Source organism: Oenanthe melanoleuca, chromosome 12 (assembly GCF_029582105.1).
Source record: "Oenanthe melanoleuca isolate GR-GAL-2019-014 chromosome 12, OMel1.0, whole genome shotgun sequence".
NCBI classification, from domain to species: Eukaryota; Metazoa; Chordata; class Aves; order Passeriformes; family Muscicapidae; genus Oenanthe; species Oenanthe melanoleuca.
The window spans coordinates 11362105-11377921 of record NC_079346.1 but is presented as its reverse complement, the minus strand read 5'-3'; the positions used below and the strand labels follow the sequence as shown (position 1 = coordinate 11377921).

At 47.8% G+C, this 15817-nt stretch overlaps 1 protein-coding gene across 1 annotated transcript in view; it reads left to right on the top strand.

The window, feature by feature from the left end:
- Positions 1-164: 164 nt before the first annotated feature.
- Positions 165-15817, top strand: part of NCKIPSD (NCK interacting protein with SH3 domain) — a 48623-nt gene continuing 32970 nt past the window's right edge. Inside the window, exon 1 of the mRNA XM_056501427.1 lies at positions 165-417. Within this exon, the coding sequence (XP_056357402.1) occupies positions 247-417 (171 nt within the window). The 5' untranslated portion in view covers positions 165-246. The remainder of the gene's footprint in view (positions 418-15817) is intronic.

Here is a 15817-nt window from a genome sequence, read left to right as displayed (position 1 = left end):
CGTTGCCCGCTCAGCGCCGCTCCGCGGGCCGCTGGCGCCCCCTGGCGGCGCAGCGGGCTGTCCGGCGGCCCGGGGGCAGCTGCGCCGCCGCGCCGGCAGGGGGCGGCACCGCGCGAGGGGCGGGGCGCGGCGGGCCCGCGGGGGGCGGGCCCGGGGGCGGGGCCTGAGCGGGGGCGGGGCCGGGCCGGGCCGGCGGGCGGAGGTACCGGTGCTGGTGCTGCTGGTGCCGGTGCCGGTGCCGCCGCCATGTACCGGGCCCTGTACAGCTTCCGCTCGGCCGAGCCCAACTCGCTGCCCTTCGCAGCCGGAGAGACCTTCCTGCTGCTGGAGCGCAGCAACCAGCACTGGTGGCTCGTCACCCGCGCCGGCTCCGGCGAGACGGGCTACGCGCCGGCCTCCTACCTCCAGCGGCTGCAGGTGGGCCGGGCCGGGCCGGGCCGGGCCGGGCCGGGCGGGTGGGTGGGGGCGGCTCTGCCGGGGGTCCTGGGGCTGGCGGCTCTGCCCTGGCCCCTCGCGGGCTGCGGGGCAGTCCTGGCTTTCCCAGCTGGGTTTGTGCCGGCGGTGGCAGAGCACAGCCCGGTGCTCGGAGCAGCCCAGTCCCAGCCGGGCTGGTCCCTCGCGTGTCCTGTGTGGGAGCCACTGGCCGGCTGGGGAAACAAAGGGGTGTGCGGTTTCTGTGGCCGTGGTGCCCCTGCAGCCTCTTGGGCAGTCTGGACACCGTGCTGGGTGTCCCGTGGCTGCAGGGAGGCAGGAGCCGTCTCCTGAGGTGTCAGGTGTGGGGAGCACCAGCCCTGCGAGTCAGGGACCGAGTGAGAGCGCAGCAGGCCCATCCCGGGAAGGGGGCTGCGAATGGATCCCCAGGGTGCCGTCTCCAGCGCCTGAAAGTCTGGCGGGCTGTTCACTCTTGCAGAACTGGGAGAAGAACATGGGAAAATGCCTGGCAGATGCTGAGGGGGATTATTCTCCCCGAAGTAAACGTGATTACAGGTAAATTGGAATCTCCCGGCCAGCAGCCCAGTGGTTGGTGTAAGTTACTGGCACTCATGTGGCCATCTCCGTGCTGGCTGTTCAGCCTGGAGGCTTTCTGTATGTGTGGTACCCCCACACTGAGAGGATAGTCAGGAGTGATTGTTCTTCCACTAACACACCATGACACCCACAGCACACCCCTGCTGTCCTGGGGGCCAGGAGAAGCCATGGCAGCTGCCTGCAATGGCAGCACTTACAACCAGGTTGGTGATACTGGGAATTACAGAAGGTCTGAGCACCTGCTGTGGCCCTAACTGGGGTCAGAGGATGGAGCACACCTTTTGCTGCTGGGGTGTGAGCACTGTGCCCATGCAGGTGTCATGGGAAGGAGGTTGCATGTGGCTTGTACAGTGCAGGGGCTGCTTAGAGGAGGCTTCTAAGGGAAAACATGGCTTCTAAAATTAAAACAGGCATTTCATATAAAACCTATTCATGGAGGCTTTTGTACTTTTGGGCCTTGGCGGGACCTGGTTGCTGAAGGCTCTTGGCATCAGTGAATGGGTAACTGCACAGAAATGCATGTGAATGTTACAAATGGGCCTTTTGGCGTCTGTCTGAAAATGGTGACAATCCCGGTTATTTCAGTGTGCTGCTGCTGCTGCTCCTTCAGATGCCATTGAATTTCTGATTAGCAGCAACTCAGGCTGTAAGTAAGTGTGGGTGTGGGCTTTGCAGAACACTCCAGTGAGACAAACACTAAGAGGAGAGTGTGTATGTGTATTAGGGCAACACCAGGTCTCTTTGACAGCCGCTTGGTCCGTGCATCCTGTGAAGCTGGGGCTCTTCTGCAGCCTGGCAGGATGGCTTGACCGAAGGGGACATCTTGTGCATCAATAAGCCCTTAATAAGCTATTTACAGGAGCTATTTAGTTACAGAACAAAGACCTTATTAACTGCTAGATTTTAAAACCCCACAGTGGCATAGCTCCAGGTTGCTGCTCATGAGTTTCCTCTCTGCAGTCTCATACTTCATTTGCTTGTGTGGCATGACGTCTTCTTGCTGCTGTGGGTGCTGGAGCCTTCTCCTAGGTTGCTCACTCATACCAGTTTTTCTTGCAGCTACCTTGCAAGTATGCATCTCAAAATCTTACAGAAAAAGTGTTTATTCTATGGCTTTACATTAATTTCTAACATTATCTTTTGCTACAGCCTCAGTATAGGCCTTGCAGCCTGCCAGGCTAACTCCTGACATGTTAGTAATGCTGATATTAAAGCAGCATTGCTGGTGACTTTTTGAGCATTCTCTCTAGTTCAGCTGTAACTTTCCCAAATGCCTTTAGACCTTGTTGCAGGAAACAGAGTCTTCCTTGCATCTGCGCATCTGTGTTTTGGCTATTAAATTTCCAGCACCTGAATTTGTTGATGATGTGTGAAGCAGCAGGATCTAATTTGCTGCTCTGCAGTGGCAGTCATCCTGCGTGTCTGTGACTGACTTTCTGTTGTTGCATCCCACCAGCTCTGAAGAGCTGATGTGAAGTCAAAACGTGTTTATTCATGGCAGAAAGCATCTGCTCACTGAGAGTGTGCTTGAGACTGTTTGCTCAATGTCCAGGAGGAGTGCAAACAATTTTTTACCCTGTTTTTGTTTAATAGGGGCACTGAGACCAATTAGTGACAGCAGTTTGGGAGGCAATTAATGCTGTCTCAATCACAGCAGGGAGAAAACACCGCTAATGATTAGTGTTAGCAGGGAGAGAGAGTGGCCAACAGGAGTCACCATTGTAAAGGTAAGCTTGGCCTTCCTTAGCAGTGAAGTTCCAGGTGAACAATAGGTTGAGAACAGTCACAGCCCCTCATAGCAACCTGCTGAGAGGATGCTCATGGGGGAGGCTTGGGCTGCTGTTGCTGCTGAGCACTATTAGGAACAGTAGTTTCTTTCTGAGCTCCTCTTGCATTTCAGGATTTCTTTTTCTCAGCTTTCATAGATATGGGATATTGATGCCATTCTTTCCATAAAAGAAAAAAATAATTCCCAGTTATTATTTAATGCTTATTTTTGTCTGATGTCTTTTTGCAGGATTTTGTACTGAAATCCTTGTGGCTCAGTGTTGCTGTTAAAGGCTATTTAGTTGTAGGGAGGCGAAAAGCTCTGCCAACCAATCCTTCTTAGAATGCCCCTAAGAAACAAGTTGGGGTCCAGCCAGAGACCAGAAGGTACAGATGATGTGAAGTTAATTTGAGTTAATTAGAAATGCCCAACTTCAGCTGATATTCTTGCTGATTTTGCTCTTCTGTACTTCCCTTTTAGCTCCTGATTGGGTTATTAAGAGTCATTTCAAGCCGAGTGCCATTCTGGAGATAGATGCTGAGGCCATCAACAGTGAGAGGGAAGGATTGGGCTGTGCTGCTGAATGGGGCAGCTTGTGGACGGCACACAGAGAGAGTTGCTTGTTGAGACAGTGGCCTCACGTGTGGCTTAGCCCTGGCTCTGCATGCCTGTGGTGGAGATCTTAGGAGGCCATGACACCAGCAGGCATGACAGTGCCCAGCAAAGTCATGTACTCAGGGGCTGTGGGTGCTGCTGCCAGACAAGTGAAAGATATACCTAGCACTGTGCTGGTGACAGCACGAGGGCAGTTGCCTCCAGCTACTAGTGGAGGAAAAAATGTGCTGATATCTAATGCCAGGTGGATACTGCTGCAGCAAAACTGTCTGCTCGAGTGCCAGGCCTTCCTATTGAACAGCAAGGTGCCTGTCAGCATGAGGTTGGTCTTTTGTCTCCAGCTGTGTGCTGATGCTTAAGTGATGTATGAATGGCAGAAAAATGTGGAAATTAAAATGGAGCTTAGGATGTCCTCTGGAGTCAGACAGTCACTCCAGAAGATAGGCTTTTCAAAGCTTTATGTGGAGCTGTAAAAGATTCAATTTGGACAGCTTTGCTTAGGCACAGGAGGTTCACTCAGTGTCAGGAAGGGACAAATGCCAAGTCTAGCAAATAATAAGGTTCTTTTCTGTGGAATAAATAGCTCTATGTTGCTATTATTATGATGGAACCTGGAATTTTTTAATGGGAATGTGGAGCTATTCCAGGTCTGGGTGAAGATTTCAGGCTGTAGCACAGCAGCACCAGGAGCACAGAGGGAGTGGCTGTCCTGGAGGATGCTGAGCTGCGGGTGACACTTGGCCTGCCAGGAAAGCTGATCTGTTCTGCTCCTGGCAGGACAGGGGCTGGCCATGGTTTGCTCCTGCTGTGGGAACCATGGACCCAGGGCTACTTCAGCTCTCAGCTTCACTGGGCACCACAACTGATCTTACCTTGTGTAATGTCTGCACTGACCCAGGCTGCATTCCCTGTCAGTGAAATGGTTAACATTAAATGCTGGGGAGGGGAATGGCAGCTTTAAAATGCTGTATTGGTAAATGTCAGGGGTGCAAAAATAAGTGCTAAGTTGCAGGGAGATGTTTCCTGATGAAGTGGGAATGGTTTAGCCTGCTGGCTCTTATAAATCAGCTGCTCATCTGTATTAAGCCCTTAGGAAACAGCTTTGAAATTATTACTATTATTATTATTATTATAATTTTCAAAATTACCTTAAATTTATTTGGAATAGCTGAAAACTTGTTTGTAATGTGGATTTTGAGTCTCTGTTCATGCTTTCACATTGTACATCTGAAGAAGCAAGGAAAGGTCTGGGTGCAAAGGTGTGTATGCTGATGGCCAAAAAGCTTTGGACTGTCTGGTGAGAAGATGGAGCCAAGCAAAGAGTAGCATTTTAAGGATGCTTTGGATGGCTGTTTGCTGTATCTTTTTCTACAAGAATAAACAGACGTGATAAAAATAAGAGACTGCTTTGTGCAGCCTAGCAACAACTTAAAATTCTCCTGCAGCACGAGCAAGTGCATAGCAGCAGAGTACAGGTAGTCCCAACCAGGCAGGCACAGGAGTGGTGTGTCATCTCCCCAGCTGCAAAGAAGGCAGGTTTCTGTGAGGGAGTGAAATTTGAACACTCTCTGTTTACCCAAACCGTTCTGTCCTATTTCTTGTGGTAGCATTGACCTAGGTTCAGGACTGGAATTGTGGTCAGGGTGAGGTAGTGAAGGAGCTGCCTTTCCTTGCAGATCAGGGCATGCCAGGGCTCCAAGTGTGGGTCTCACAGCTCGTGGCCACTCCTCCAGCCTGATCCCACATCCTACACCTGGCCCTGCTCTCCAGCCTTCCCCTAAGCTACCTCTGCTCTTGTCAGCCTCACTCTCAGTTAATTCAGTTCACTGGCTTGCTGGAAGACTCCTTGTTTCTAATCATGTTGCTTCTCTGCCAGGATCACACGTGCATTGGTTCAGGGATGGAGCAGCATGTGCCAAGGGTGGTGCTGTGTAGGATCACTGTGGCAGCTCAGGTACTGTCAAACCTTCCAGTACACTGCCATGGAGACAAGGATGGTTGTGGAACACAGAATCATAGAATAGCTTGCGTTGGGGGGGACGTTAAAGATCATCGAGTTCCAACTCCCCAGTTGGTTGTACACTGTCAGTCACAGAATAGTTTGGGTTGGAAGGGATCTCTGGAGATCATCCAGTCCAATGCCCTGCCAAGGTAGGGCTGCCTGGAGCAGGTGACACAGGAACAGGGTGGGTTTCAATGTCTCCGGAGAGGGAGATACTACAACCTCCATGGGCTTGCTGGAAACTGAGTTTTAGCAAATGTTGTTTGCTTTAAGAGTTTCTCCCTCCGTCTGCTTAAAATCCAGCTTTAAACTTGGTGCTCTTGACCCTTGGCTGAGTTGCTGTCATTGTTCCTGAAGAGGTGGTGTTTGTACAGGCTGTTGTATGGACTGTCCCCTGCACAGGGGCCTGCAGCATTATTTGTCATCTGCTGCAGGTTTGACAGAGCTTTCAATGGGCGTGTGAGCTTAATTGCAATACTCACACAGATCCTGAGTAAGTGCTTAAGCTAAAAATAAAGTTTTATTTTGGAGAATAAGCAGCTGGTAGCGCTTTGCAGCTGAGGCTGCATTTCTTGACACATGCAAGAAACTGAAAGAACGAAGCAGTTTTCTCTGGGCTCTCACCATAGGAGAGATGCTGTTGTATCAGAGCTGCTCGTGCTTTGGGATGAAGTTTTATTCTTGAGACTAAATTACACAGTCAGGGGAATTATAACCATTTCTAATTACTGTAGCTAAACAATTGAAATTTCAGCCGGAAGTTCTACAATCTTTCACTGTCCAGAATGATTAAAGTAAAGCTACAGTAATGATCTTTAGTCTTGGCTGTGAAAAGATGCTCTTCTCATTTTTACTCTAATTAAACATAATTGGGCTTTTTGATACCAGATAAAATTTGTGGCCTGGACACCACTTATGAGTAGCATAAATGGTGTGGTCTTATTGCTCCTGTGTCATGGGTGGAGTGACACTGGTGGATGCATGATGGCTCAGTTGGGTTGGAATATTAAACCTGTTTCAGAGTTGAATAACTCTGAAGATTGCTTTGGTGAGAAGTGAGCAGGCAGTAGGGACATGTCTGAGAGTCCATATCCACTCTTAAGCAATGTGGCTGCAGCTGTCTTTGCCTTGGAGGAAGGGCAGGGTGTGGGGGCAGACTAGAAAGAAAGAATGTGCCATTTTCTTCCCAGCCTTTGAAGAGATACTTGCCCAGAGCAGACAGACACAGATTGGTTCCAAATTTCCCTATGGGGTCACAGTGTCTGCCAGGTCGTTTGCTCCCCTGCTTTCTAGTGCAGGGGTGCAATGCTGTCAGCATTTCAGAGTGTTGCACAGTTGATCACCTTCTGTTACCTTGCAGTTTTACTGATCAAATCTGTGATTTTTTTTTGCCTACTGTACGTTTTTTGAATACTTTTCATCAGGAGAAGATGCCTAGACTTTCTTTCTTTGTTTACATCTGGATGATGATGAGCTTGTTATTGCAAAGGGAAGAACTGCCAGCTTTGAACTAGGAACATCCTGCTCTGTTTGCAGGACGCATCACTTCTCACAATACCACTCTTGTATTTACTTTGAGGATTTCCAACATCCCATCAGGTGAACTTTTATTAGAAAAAACAACAAACTCAAACCACAAAAAAGCAAAGGAGATACTTGTTTTGAAAGAAATATGAAACCAATAAACCAGAAAGTTCATGGAAATTGATTTTCTTGTGATTGTTGCTCTGTGTGAAGTACAGAGGGAGCAAGACACTGAAGAGCAGAGAGGAATTCATGTTGCTTGTCCTTGGAGAAAAATGAGCTGTTAGCAATGATGGGAAAATAGTGTGAAGAGTCCTACTCCTTGCAAGAGAAGAGTAACCTCCATGCTCGGGGCAGCCTGTAAACTAGAAAAGGCTTTGACAAAAGCAGACTGTATCATGGTCACTGGTGACCTAAGAAAATCCCTTGCAAGGCCTTGGGTGTATTCATGCCCATGGGGAAGGTCAAATCCCACGGTGTAATGTGGGTATTTACATCTGTCAGGGGTTGAAACATGAAAAACAGCTGAACCTGTCTGCTGAGAGCAGCTCTGCTTCTGGAACATAAGCAGCCTCCTTTTTATTCTGTTCCTTTTGTGTTTCAGATGTACATAAAAGCAAACAGAGTTTATAAGAGCACCCCAGATTTACTCCCTCATGAACAATTTAAACTTTGTCGTTCCTAGACAGGATTATGTATTCAGTGTGTGAGCTGTCAGCCTGGGTACTGGAAGAAGGACAAATTCCAGAAGGGTTTTATAAGGAGGGAAGTACAAGCAGTCTTAGTATGCAACTATAGCATTAGATGGTCTGCAAGAAAATTAGACTTCACAGGTACTAACATTATGCATAGCCACTGCCATAACCAAAATTTTTCAAGCCACAAGTTCTAACAGAGCTCTGTGTGCAGAGATTTTAAAATTAAAATGCATGTGCATGGTGTTTCTTCCCTAGACAAAACTTAAACTTAAATTGAGGCTTTCACCTCAGCTGTATCAGTAAGAGTTGGATCAATTTATTTCACTAAAGAAGTGTATTTGTGTGCAGGCTTTCAGGGGCTGTGAGAGCTGGAAGTGTTTGGTGTTGGACTGGGGAATCAGCTGGTCCTGCAGGGCTGGTGATCTCTGCCTCCCAGAGTTGCTGTTGCTGTGTTTGCAGACTGCTCTGTGGTGGGTGCCAGCTTCTGGTGGGAAGGAGGTCTTGTTTCCAGGGCTCCAGGGAGAAGTGGGTGCTGGCATTCTTGGAGGACCTCAGTTTGTGCTTTTTCTGTAAGCTGGCACCTGGATTTGAAAAATCCTTGTTGTATTTAGAGGAAAAATTCTCATTTGAAGTGGCAGGCCACTGGAAATTCTTTCTGTGGACCCTGATTGACCTCATTGCCTCAGGTCTGAGTCGCAGCAGGAATTGCAGGTCCTGGTCCTGCTTCTGGAGGAACATCACTTTGCTTCCCCAGCCAGTGGCTCAGAAATCAAATTTTGACCTTTAAAAGAGGGTCTTGTCAAACCTAATCTGTCTTGACTTTTATCACATGGCAAAACCTTTGATTTTAAAACCAGGGTTTTGAAGCTTGTCATGTGAGAAGTGGAACAGAGGACACAATTCATGACTGCATCTGTTTGTCTGTGCTCCCCTTCAGCCCCCACTGCACCCTCACCACAGGGATATTGAGCACTATTCTGGGGAAAGCTCCATGAGTGCTAATGGGCAAATAGAGTTGTCCAAAAGACAAGACCCACCACCTTGGAAGAAGAGGCCCAGCTTCATGGGAGATCACCTGCGTTCATGCCCTGCAACACAGAGCTTGTGTGGCAGAGTTGTTTGCTTCTCTTTCAGGGGAACAAAGAACTAAAACTTGTCCTCTTTTAGCATGAGGCTTAGGCAAGAAGGGGAAGTAAGATTTTTGTCATCTTTTTAAAGTGAGGTCCATGGATTTATTTTTCCTGGTTACGTGCTTGCCTGTTGAAGTTGTTTAGAAGTTGTCACTCTTTGCTTCTTGGAAGCTGCTTTATTCTTACGAAGCCCATGTCCTTCCTGCTGTCCATCTGGACCAGCTAAAAGGGCAGTGTCACCCAGCTCCAAGTGCAGTGAACTAATTCCTCTCACTCAGGCTGCCTTTCATGCTAGTGGGATGTGCTTTTGAACAGGGATCTTCTGTCATGCCAATGGAGGAGGGGACACCATCTGAGCTGCTTTGTCCCCTGTTGCTGCTCAGGCTAGGGTGGTGTGTGTGAACGTGGTCTGCAAGGTGTTGATTTTTTTCAGTGATCTGAAAATGCCACCATAGGCTGATATTTTAGGTTGTTCAGCTGCTCAAGAGTTATAATTAAATTCTTTTTTAAAAAAATCAAGCTGTTGGACTAGGCATGCTAGATAATTCCAGGCTGTGAGTCGTTTCTTCGAAATCACTAGTTTCAAGTTCAGATTAGATCTTTTCTAAGTAATAGCTATTAATTATTTCTAGGGGCTTTTTGTAGTACAAGTAGGGACAGCGCCTTGTAGTACAGAAACCTTAGGGCAGGCCTCAACTCCAAACCTTCTATTATATTGAAAAAAACCCGAAGGGTTGAGGGAGTCGATGAGGCAAGAGCTGCAAAGATAGACACTCACCCACAAGGAGGCGGGAGTTGCTGAGATGATGTCTTGATGAAAAGGTCTTTGAATGCCTATCCACAAGGTTTGTGCTGGGGCCATACCTCCTTAGCTGCTGATGTAGCTGGGGTGTCATCTCCCACTGTTCCTGCTACCTGCTCCCCCTGTGCTGCCCTTGAGCTTACTGGCTGGGAGGCTGAGCTCAGCCTCTGAGCTTCATCCTCTTTCTCTGGAGGTGAGAAGAAAGCCTTGATGGACCACACAGGTGCCTTTCACCCACTTGCACCTGGGGGATGGAGGTAGTTGGACAGGTTTTTGGGGCAGAGGGCTCTCTGTCAGCAGAGTTCAGTTGGTGTCTGTGTGCTGCAGTGAGAACCAGGGCAGCTCCTGTGGAAACCAGATGGCCTCCTAGAGACATCAAGTCGAAGCTCTTCACTGAGCAGACAAATGCAAACCTCCACAGCCTCTGAATCTGATGTGGTGACAATTCTTTTTTGTGTAAACTCTGTGAATTCTGTGCCTTTCCAGACTTCCTTTTTCCTTTTCCTGAGGAAAGGATGCGTGTTTGCTGGGGGATGGATGGACCATGGCTTGAACAACAATTTGCATCCTTCCAAGTCATCTGCCAGAAGGCAGGTCCATGGGCCCTTTCCTCTATGTTCAGGCTTAGCTGTCCCTGGGGACTATTTGGAGAGAAACTCAAGTATCAGGAAATTTCACTTTTTTATCATGTTAAAAGAATAATTGCATAAAATCCCAGCACCTCAAGTAAGAATGATGATCATAAAAAATTCATTACCTACTTACTGTGGAAGCTTAGGGACTTCTCTGAGCCTGCCCAAATCAAAGTGTTTATAGATGAAGACTTTTTCCATTCGACAGCAAAAAAACAACGTCCCTTGATGTGCCAAGTTCTAAATAATGAAGTTTTTGCCCTAGAATCACCTTTATTGACTTAAACTGTAAAGTGCATCCCCTTTAGTTTGTTGTTTTTCTTTTTTTAATTGATTTCGTGTATCTGTCTTCCATTAGCTTGATGACAAGAGATAGCAGCAGCATGGAAATAATTGTGCAGTTATTATCAAGGGACTTGCACAGTATAATTTTTTATATCAGGGATGGAAAGAAACCCCTCCAACATCCAGTTTTGGGAAGCATCATCTTGCATGTGTTCTTAGGCACTACCTTAGAAGCATTGCCCAGTGATGTGAGACAGCATCTGAGCCTTCTACATGCATGAACACATATGAACTGACTGTATTTTTGAGCTTGTGATCTGAAAATCATATTGAGCTCTGGTCACCTTAACACCTTTTAAATACTATTAATATTCAGTTAATGATTGAGCATAAAAGTTCTCTCAGCAAAATCCCCTGTTGGCCATGTTTAGTCTCATGTGACTGGATGGATGTGGAGGACCATACAAACCTTCTAGCTGGGCTGAAGGGAGTTAGGAGTGGTGAAGGGTGATCAGCCCTGATCTGGAAGAGTTTGGAGGGATGGGAGAGAGAAAACATGCACATGAACTGTTGCAAACCACACAGCTTCAGAGTTACTGTCACCCTTTGCTTGCTGTTAGGCAGCTCCAGACCTGCATGCTGGAAGTGAGCTGAATCCTGGCCATCTCCATTCCTGCATGATTTATCTCATACAATATATGCTGGGATGATTTCCTGAAATACAGTGGACACAGGTGAATGTGGCATGAGAAGAAATAGATGCAAGAAATCAATCCTGTAATGAGCCAAAGGAGCTGTGAGCAACTTTTGCACATAGGAGGTGAACAGTCTAAGAAATGCAGGTTGTTTTTGTTCACTGCCTTAGGAAGTGAGGAAAACAGGATTATGGCTGTTCTGCTGCCTAAAGCACAATGTCCTTTGAGGACATTCCCCTCCTGTCCCCATTTCTTTGTGTTTTCTGGGGAGCCTGTGCCACTCTAAGCTGCGAAAGGAGATGGGATTATAAATTGCAGCTAAAGCAAAGGGTGTTTTTCTCCTGCAGATAGTGTGGGACACTAATGAATTGCATTTCTTCCATGACTCACCTCTCACTTCCTTATAGGTGAAATGTCAGCAAATACAGTTGAACCCTTTAATTTTTTTAAGGTAAAAAAGCCCACTGAACAAACTTGAGAATTTGTTCTTGAGCTGAATCTGGAGATAACAGCAAGTTAGCCTCATTCCTCTGATAAACAGAGCTAAACTTGAAATTCTCAGGGTACTTTTGTAGGTCATTGAAAACTGTCAATCTCTTGAAGTTTTGCAGCACAGAAGAATAGTGTTCTGCTGTCTGCCAGTCAAAAACAACTGCAGGATCTTTAGTTCAGAATTTTCTGGGGTTTATTTTGGTTTTTGCTGCTGTCTTTATGATCATACATGTAGCAGTCCCACTCTCTCAGCCTGCTTCCACAGGAGAGGTGATCCTATGGAGCTGCTCCTTGCTGTGCAATGCCATTTATTATGGAGAAGGTGCTTCCTTTCTGATAAAACACAGCATTTTCACATTAATTCAGCAGTGCTGTGACAAATGGCTTTTAGTTGCTGTGCCCTTTCCTTTTGTTTCTGTTCCCAACCTTCTATCAACAAGGCCCTGTCAAAGGGCTGGAATAAAAAAGCAGCATTAACTTGCCACTTGCACTTTATGACATTGTCGATGCTGCTCATAAAACATCTCCCTTGCTCAGCTGAGTTGGGAGGGTACATATTGGGTGAGGGGGGAAATGGCAGGGTCTTCAGCACAGGGGCTGCCTCACATTCTGGGTTTGTAGGACACCCAGCATCAGGGATCCCCTGCATTGTAGTCATAAAGTTAAAAAATAAATATCAGTATCCTGCATAGATCATGTGATTCAAAGGAATCTGTACACTCCTCAGGTTAACCAAAATGGTATCACTTTTTTTTTTTAAGAGGGATGAATGGAAAAGCATATTGCAGTTGAAATGAGTGCAGATTGCAAGGGGGCAAAAGGTCTCCTGGTTTGCCACGGTCTCACCTATGATCTCCTCCTCCCTAGGATTCCCTAGGGGTTATGTGCTCATAGCAATTCTGGGCAGTGCCTCGCTATTCTCCCCATGCAATCTAGGGAGATCAATCACTCTGCAGGACACAGGAATCCTGCCTGCACCCAGCACTCATTCCTGAGGATGCTGGCAGCTGGGACTGTGCTGCAGTCCTGCCCCATCCTATGCTTTGGGCTGTAGAGATGAAACCCTGTTCATAAGCTAAGGCTCACACGGAAGCAAGGGAATGCATGAAAAGGGCATTGCTGTACAGACGTCTGTCAGAGGACCAAGCAAAGCCCAGGAATTCAGCTGGATTCACTGAGGCTGCAGGGTGGGGGCTTGCAGAGCCCTGAGCAGTCAGTTCAGCATGTGAGCCAGTAACTGTGCCCTTCCCCAGGGCTCTGGGAAGGCAGAGAAGGTGGCAGGGACAGGGCAGTGACCGGGCAATGATGGCAGTGGAAGGCACCAGCCCTCACAGGGTGATCGTAGGGGTCTCCTTGGTCAATGTGCAGTGATGGTGCCCAGGCTGGGGCCAAGAGGCATCACCTCCTGCCCAACTTACCAGGAAGATCAAGGAGTACTTGATGATTACACATTCCCTGGTGCTTTACCCCAGAAGGGAGTGGCTGCCACCCCCTCTATCAGATATTTCTGGTTTAATCAAACAACACCGCAGCAGAGAAATGCTGGGCTGTATGAGCAGCCTGTCTCCACCAGCCTGGCAATGGCAGTGGCAGTGGCAGGGGAAGAGCAGAGAAGTGACCCTTGGTGAACACAGGCCATTCTGGCTATGGGGCACTGTATCACAGAACCAGGGCTACCACCAGCACCCCACAGGCCAGCTGCTCTGCAAGGACCATGGTACTGCTCAATTACAGCCATGATTATCAGCTAGGAAACTGAATTTCTTCCTTCATAGCCTGGTGTAGGAGAATCACAGAAGCATCAATAAATCATTATTTCCTCCTCCTCACAAATAACACAAGCAAACAAAGGGTCTCCCCAGAGCGTCCTGTCAATTTCCTCCACACCTGATGAGGAGAGAGCCAGACCTCAGCACACCCCAAGGTGGGTGGGGAAGGATGCCCTTCCCAGGGCCAAAGACAAGCTTTTAAGAAGTGCCCTTCCAGAATGTCTTGTGAGTACCTAAGCACGGCCAACACAGGACATGGCCCTTCAGAGGCAGGAATGCATCTATCCCCATGCCTCACACTGTTCTCATCCTCACTGCCCAGGAACAGTCTCCCCAAAAAGAGCACACCTGCACAGGATGTGTCACACATACTGGTGAGAGACCTGAGTAATTCAGAAGACACTACAGGTATCCTTATTGTAAAGGCAGCACAACCTCCTCTCCTGCCCTCCCTGGGCTATCAAAAATGTTGCTCTCTCTCTCTGTTTTGTAATCTTTCCACATGCACCACTGCTGTTGTTTAAGTGCACTCACACAGAAGAACTTGCTCAACAGTCTAGAATAATCATACCTTTCAGAAAAGCATTTTCTAGACAAACAGGCTGACAGCTGCATCAGCTCAGCCAGCCTGAGCCACTCTGCGTGCACAAGGCTCCCACATTTATGAAAGTGGCCCATTAACTTATGGCAGGCTTTTCTTTGCCTCCACAGGGGGCTGATCCAAGAAAACATAGCTCTTTTTTCTCCTACCTCCTCATTTTTTAGTGATCAAGGGCATTTGTTTTTCTGCATGTGCAGGAGTCAGTGCCCTCATGCCTGCAGCTGCCTCCGCAGCCAGAGGGGTGCCCAGGCAGGGCTGCTCATCTTCACCCTCATCTCATTGCCCCAGCTTTCACAAGATGACAACAAAGGACAGACAAAGTTTTGTCTCCAGTGACAGCTCAGTTTTCACGCAGCTGCACTGACACGGACCACTGGTGAAATTAATATATTTATCCTGCTGGCATACAGAGGCACAGGCTGGTTCTTTGTTGCACAAATCAGAGAGGAACCACCTCCTAGGTCACATGCCCTTCACCCCCAGTCACCGCCAGACTGTCTGCATGTTTATTCCTTCCAGATTGAAATGATCGCAGCACCATTTACAAAAATCAACTATCCTTTGTCTGTGGCAGAGGGATGTGCCAGATCAGAGTTCCCCCTTTGGGACCACGCAGCTCAGACAAATGGGCTGAATTTTGGTTTTTTGCATTGCTGGGGGAAATCCAGCTCCTTTCCCCTCCATTTTTGCAGCCCAAATCAGAAATTTTTAGTCCCCAGGCTGTTGGGCTAAGAGAGATGCATTAACTTATTCTTGCCGGCATGAAGATATTGTGCCTCGCGGCGCTCAAAAACACACAGCAAAAATGCAAGTGAAACAATGGGCAACTGCCCTGGTTACTGAGCAAATGAGATGAGTAAAGCTCCAAACAAACCTGCAGCATCTCTGCCTCGCTGGCAAGAAAACAAAGACATGGCTGAGCTCCTGTGACAAAGAGGCAGCCCAGAAGCAGCCCAGGAATTCCTGCTGATACGCTATGGTGCGTTTCTCTCGGATCGGTGTTTTTCCACTGTGTGCTGACAGCAGCCGCTCGAGCAGACAGCCAGCACAAATGGGAAATGAAAAGAAAGGAGAGCCAGGGAAAGGGCTTAAGCTGTGCAAATCACGCTAAAGCAAAAGCCAGAGCTCCTGGCAAAGAGATTCACAAACTAGGGACGGTACCAGAGGTATTTGGAGCAAATAGAACCCCAAAGGCAGCGGAGGGATGGATGCACAGCAACCAAACCTCAACCAATTTCTCTCCCAGAGCAGGAAGGCTCAGAGTCAGGGAGAAGGGGCAGAGACAGACTGAGAGACAACAGAATGCATGCAACCCAGCACTGAGTGCTTGGACTTCCTGAGGTGGAAATGCTTCGTCCTAGGGCTCTCCAGCCATGCTCAGACCCTGTTTACTGGCCACGATGACCACTGATTCTTTCCCCTCATAATTTTGCACTCTCCAGTAACCAGAATATGTGTCTCACACCAAAACAGTCTAAAAGGATGGAAGCAGAGACAGAAAATTTTAAAATAAAACAATCAACACATACTTACATATCTTTCTCTGCTGCTTTACTTGTTACTGCTCTCAGTGCTTCAGGGGACTTCCCTGGCTCAGCCTACCCCAGGTGAACAGCTGCCAGACAACAGAGCTGCCTCTCTCTTTAGGATCACCTGTTCAGCATCATTTTTGCATACACTTGTCAAGTCAAGTCAGTATCTGGCATGATCAATATGGCATCTGTGCAGGAAAATTTTCATTTCTATTGATACATACATAAACATAAAATGTATAT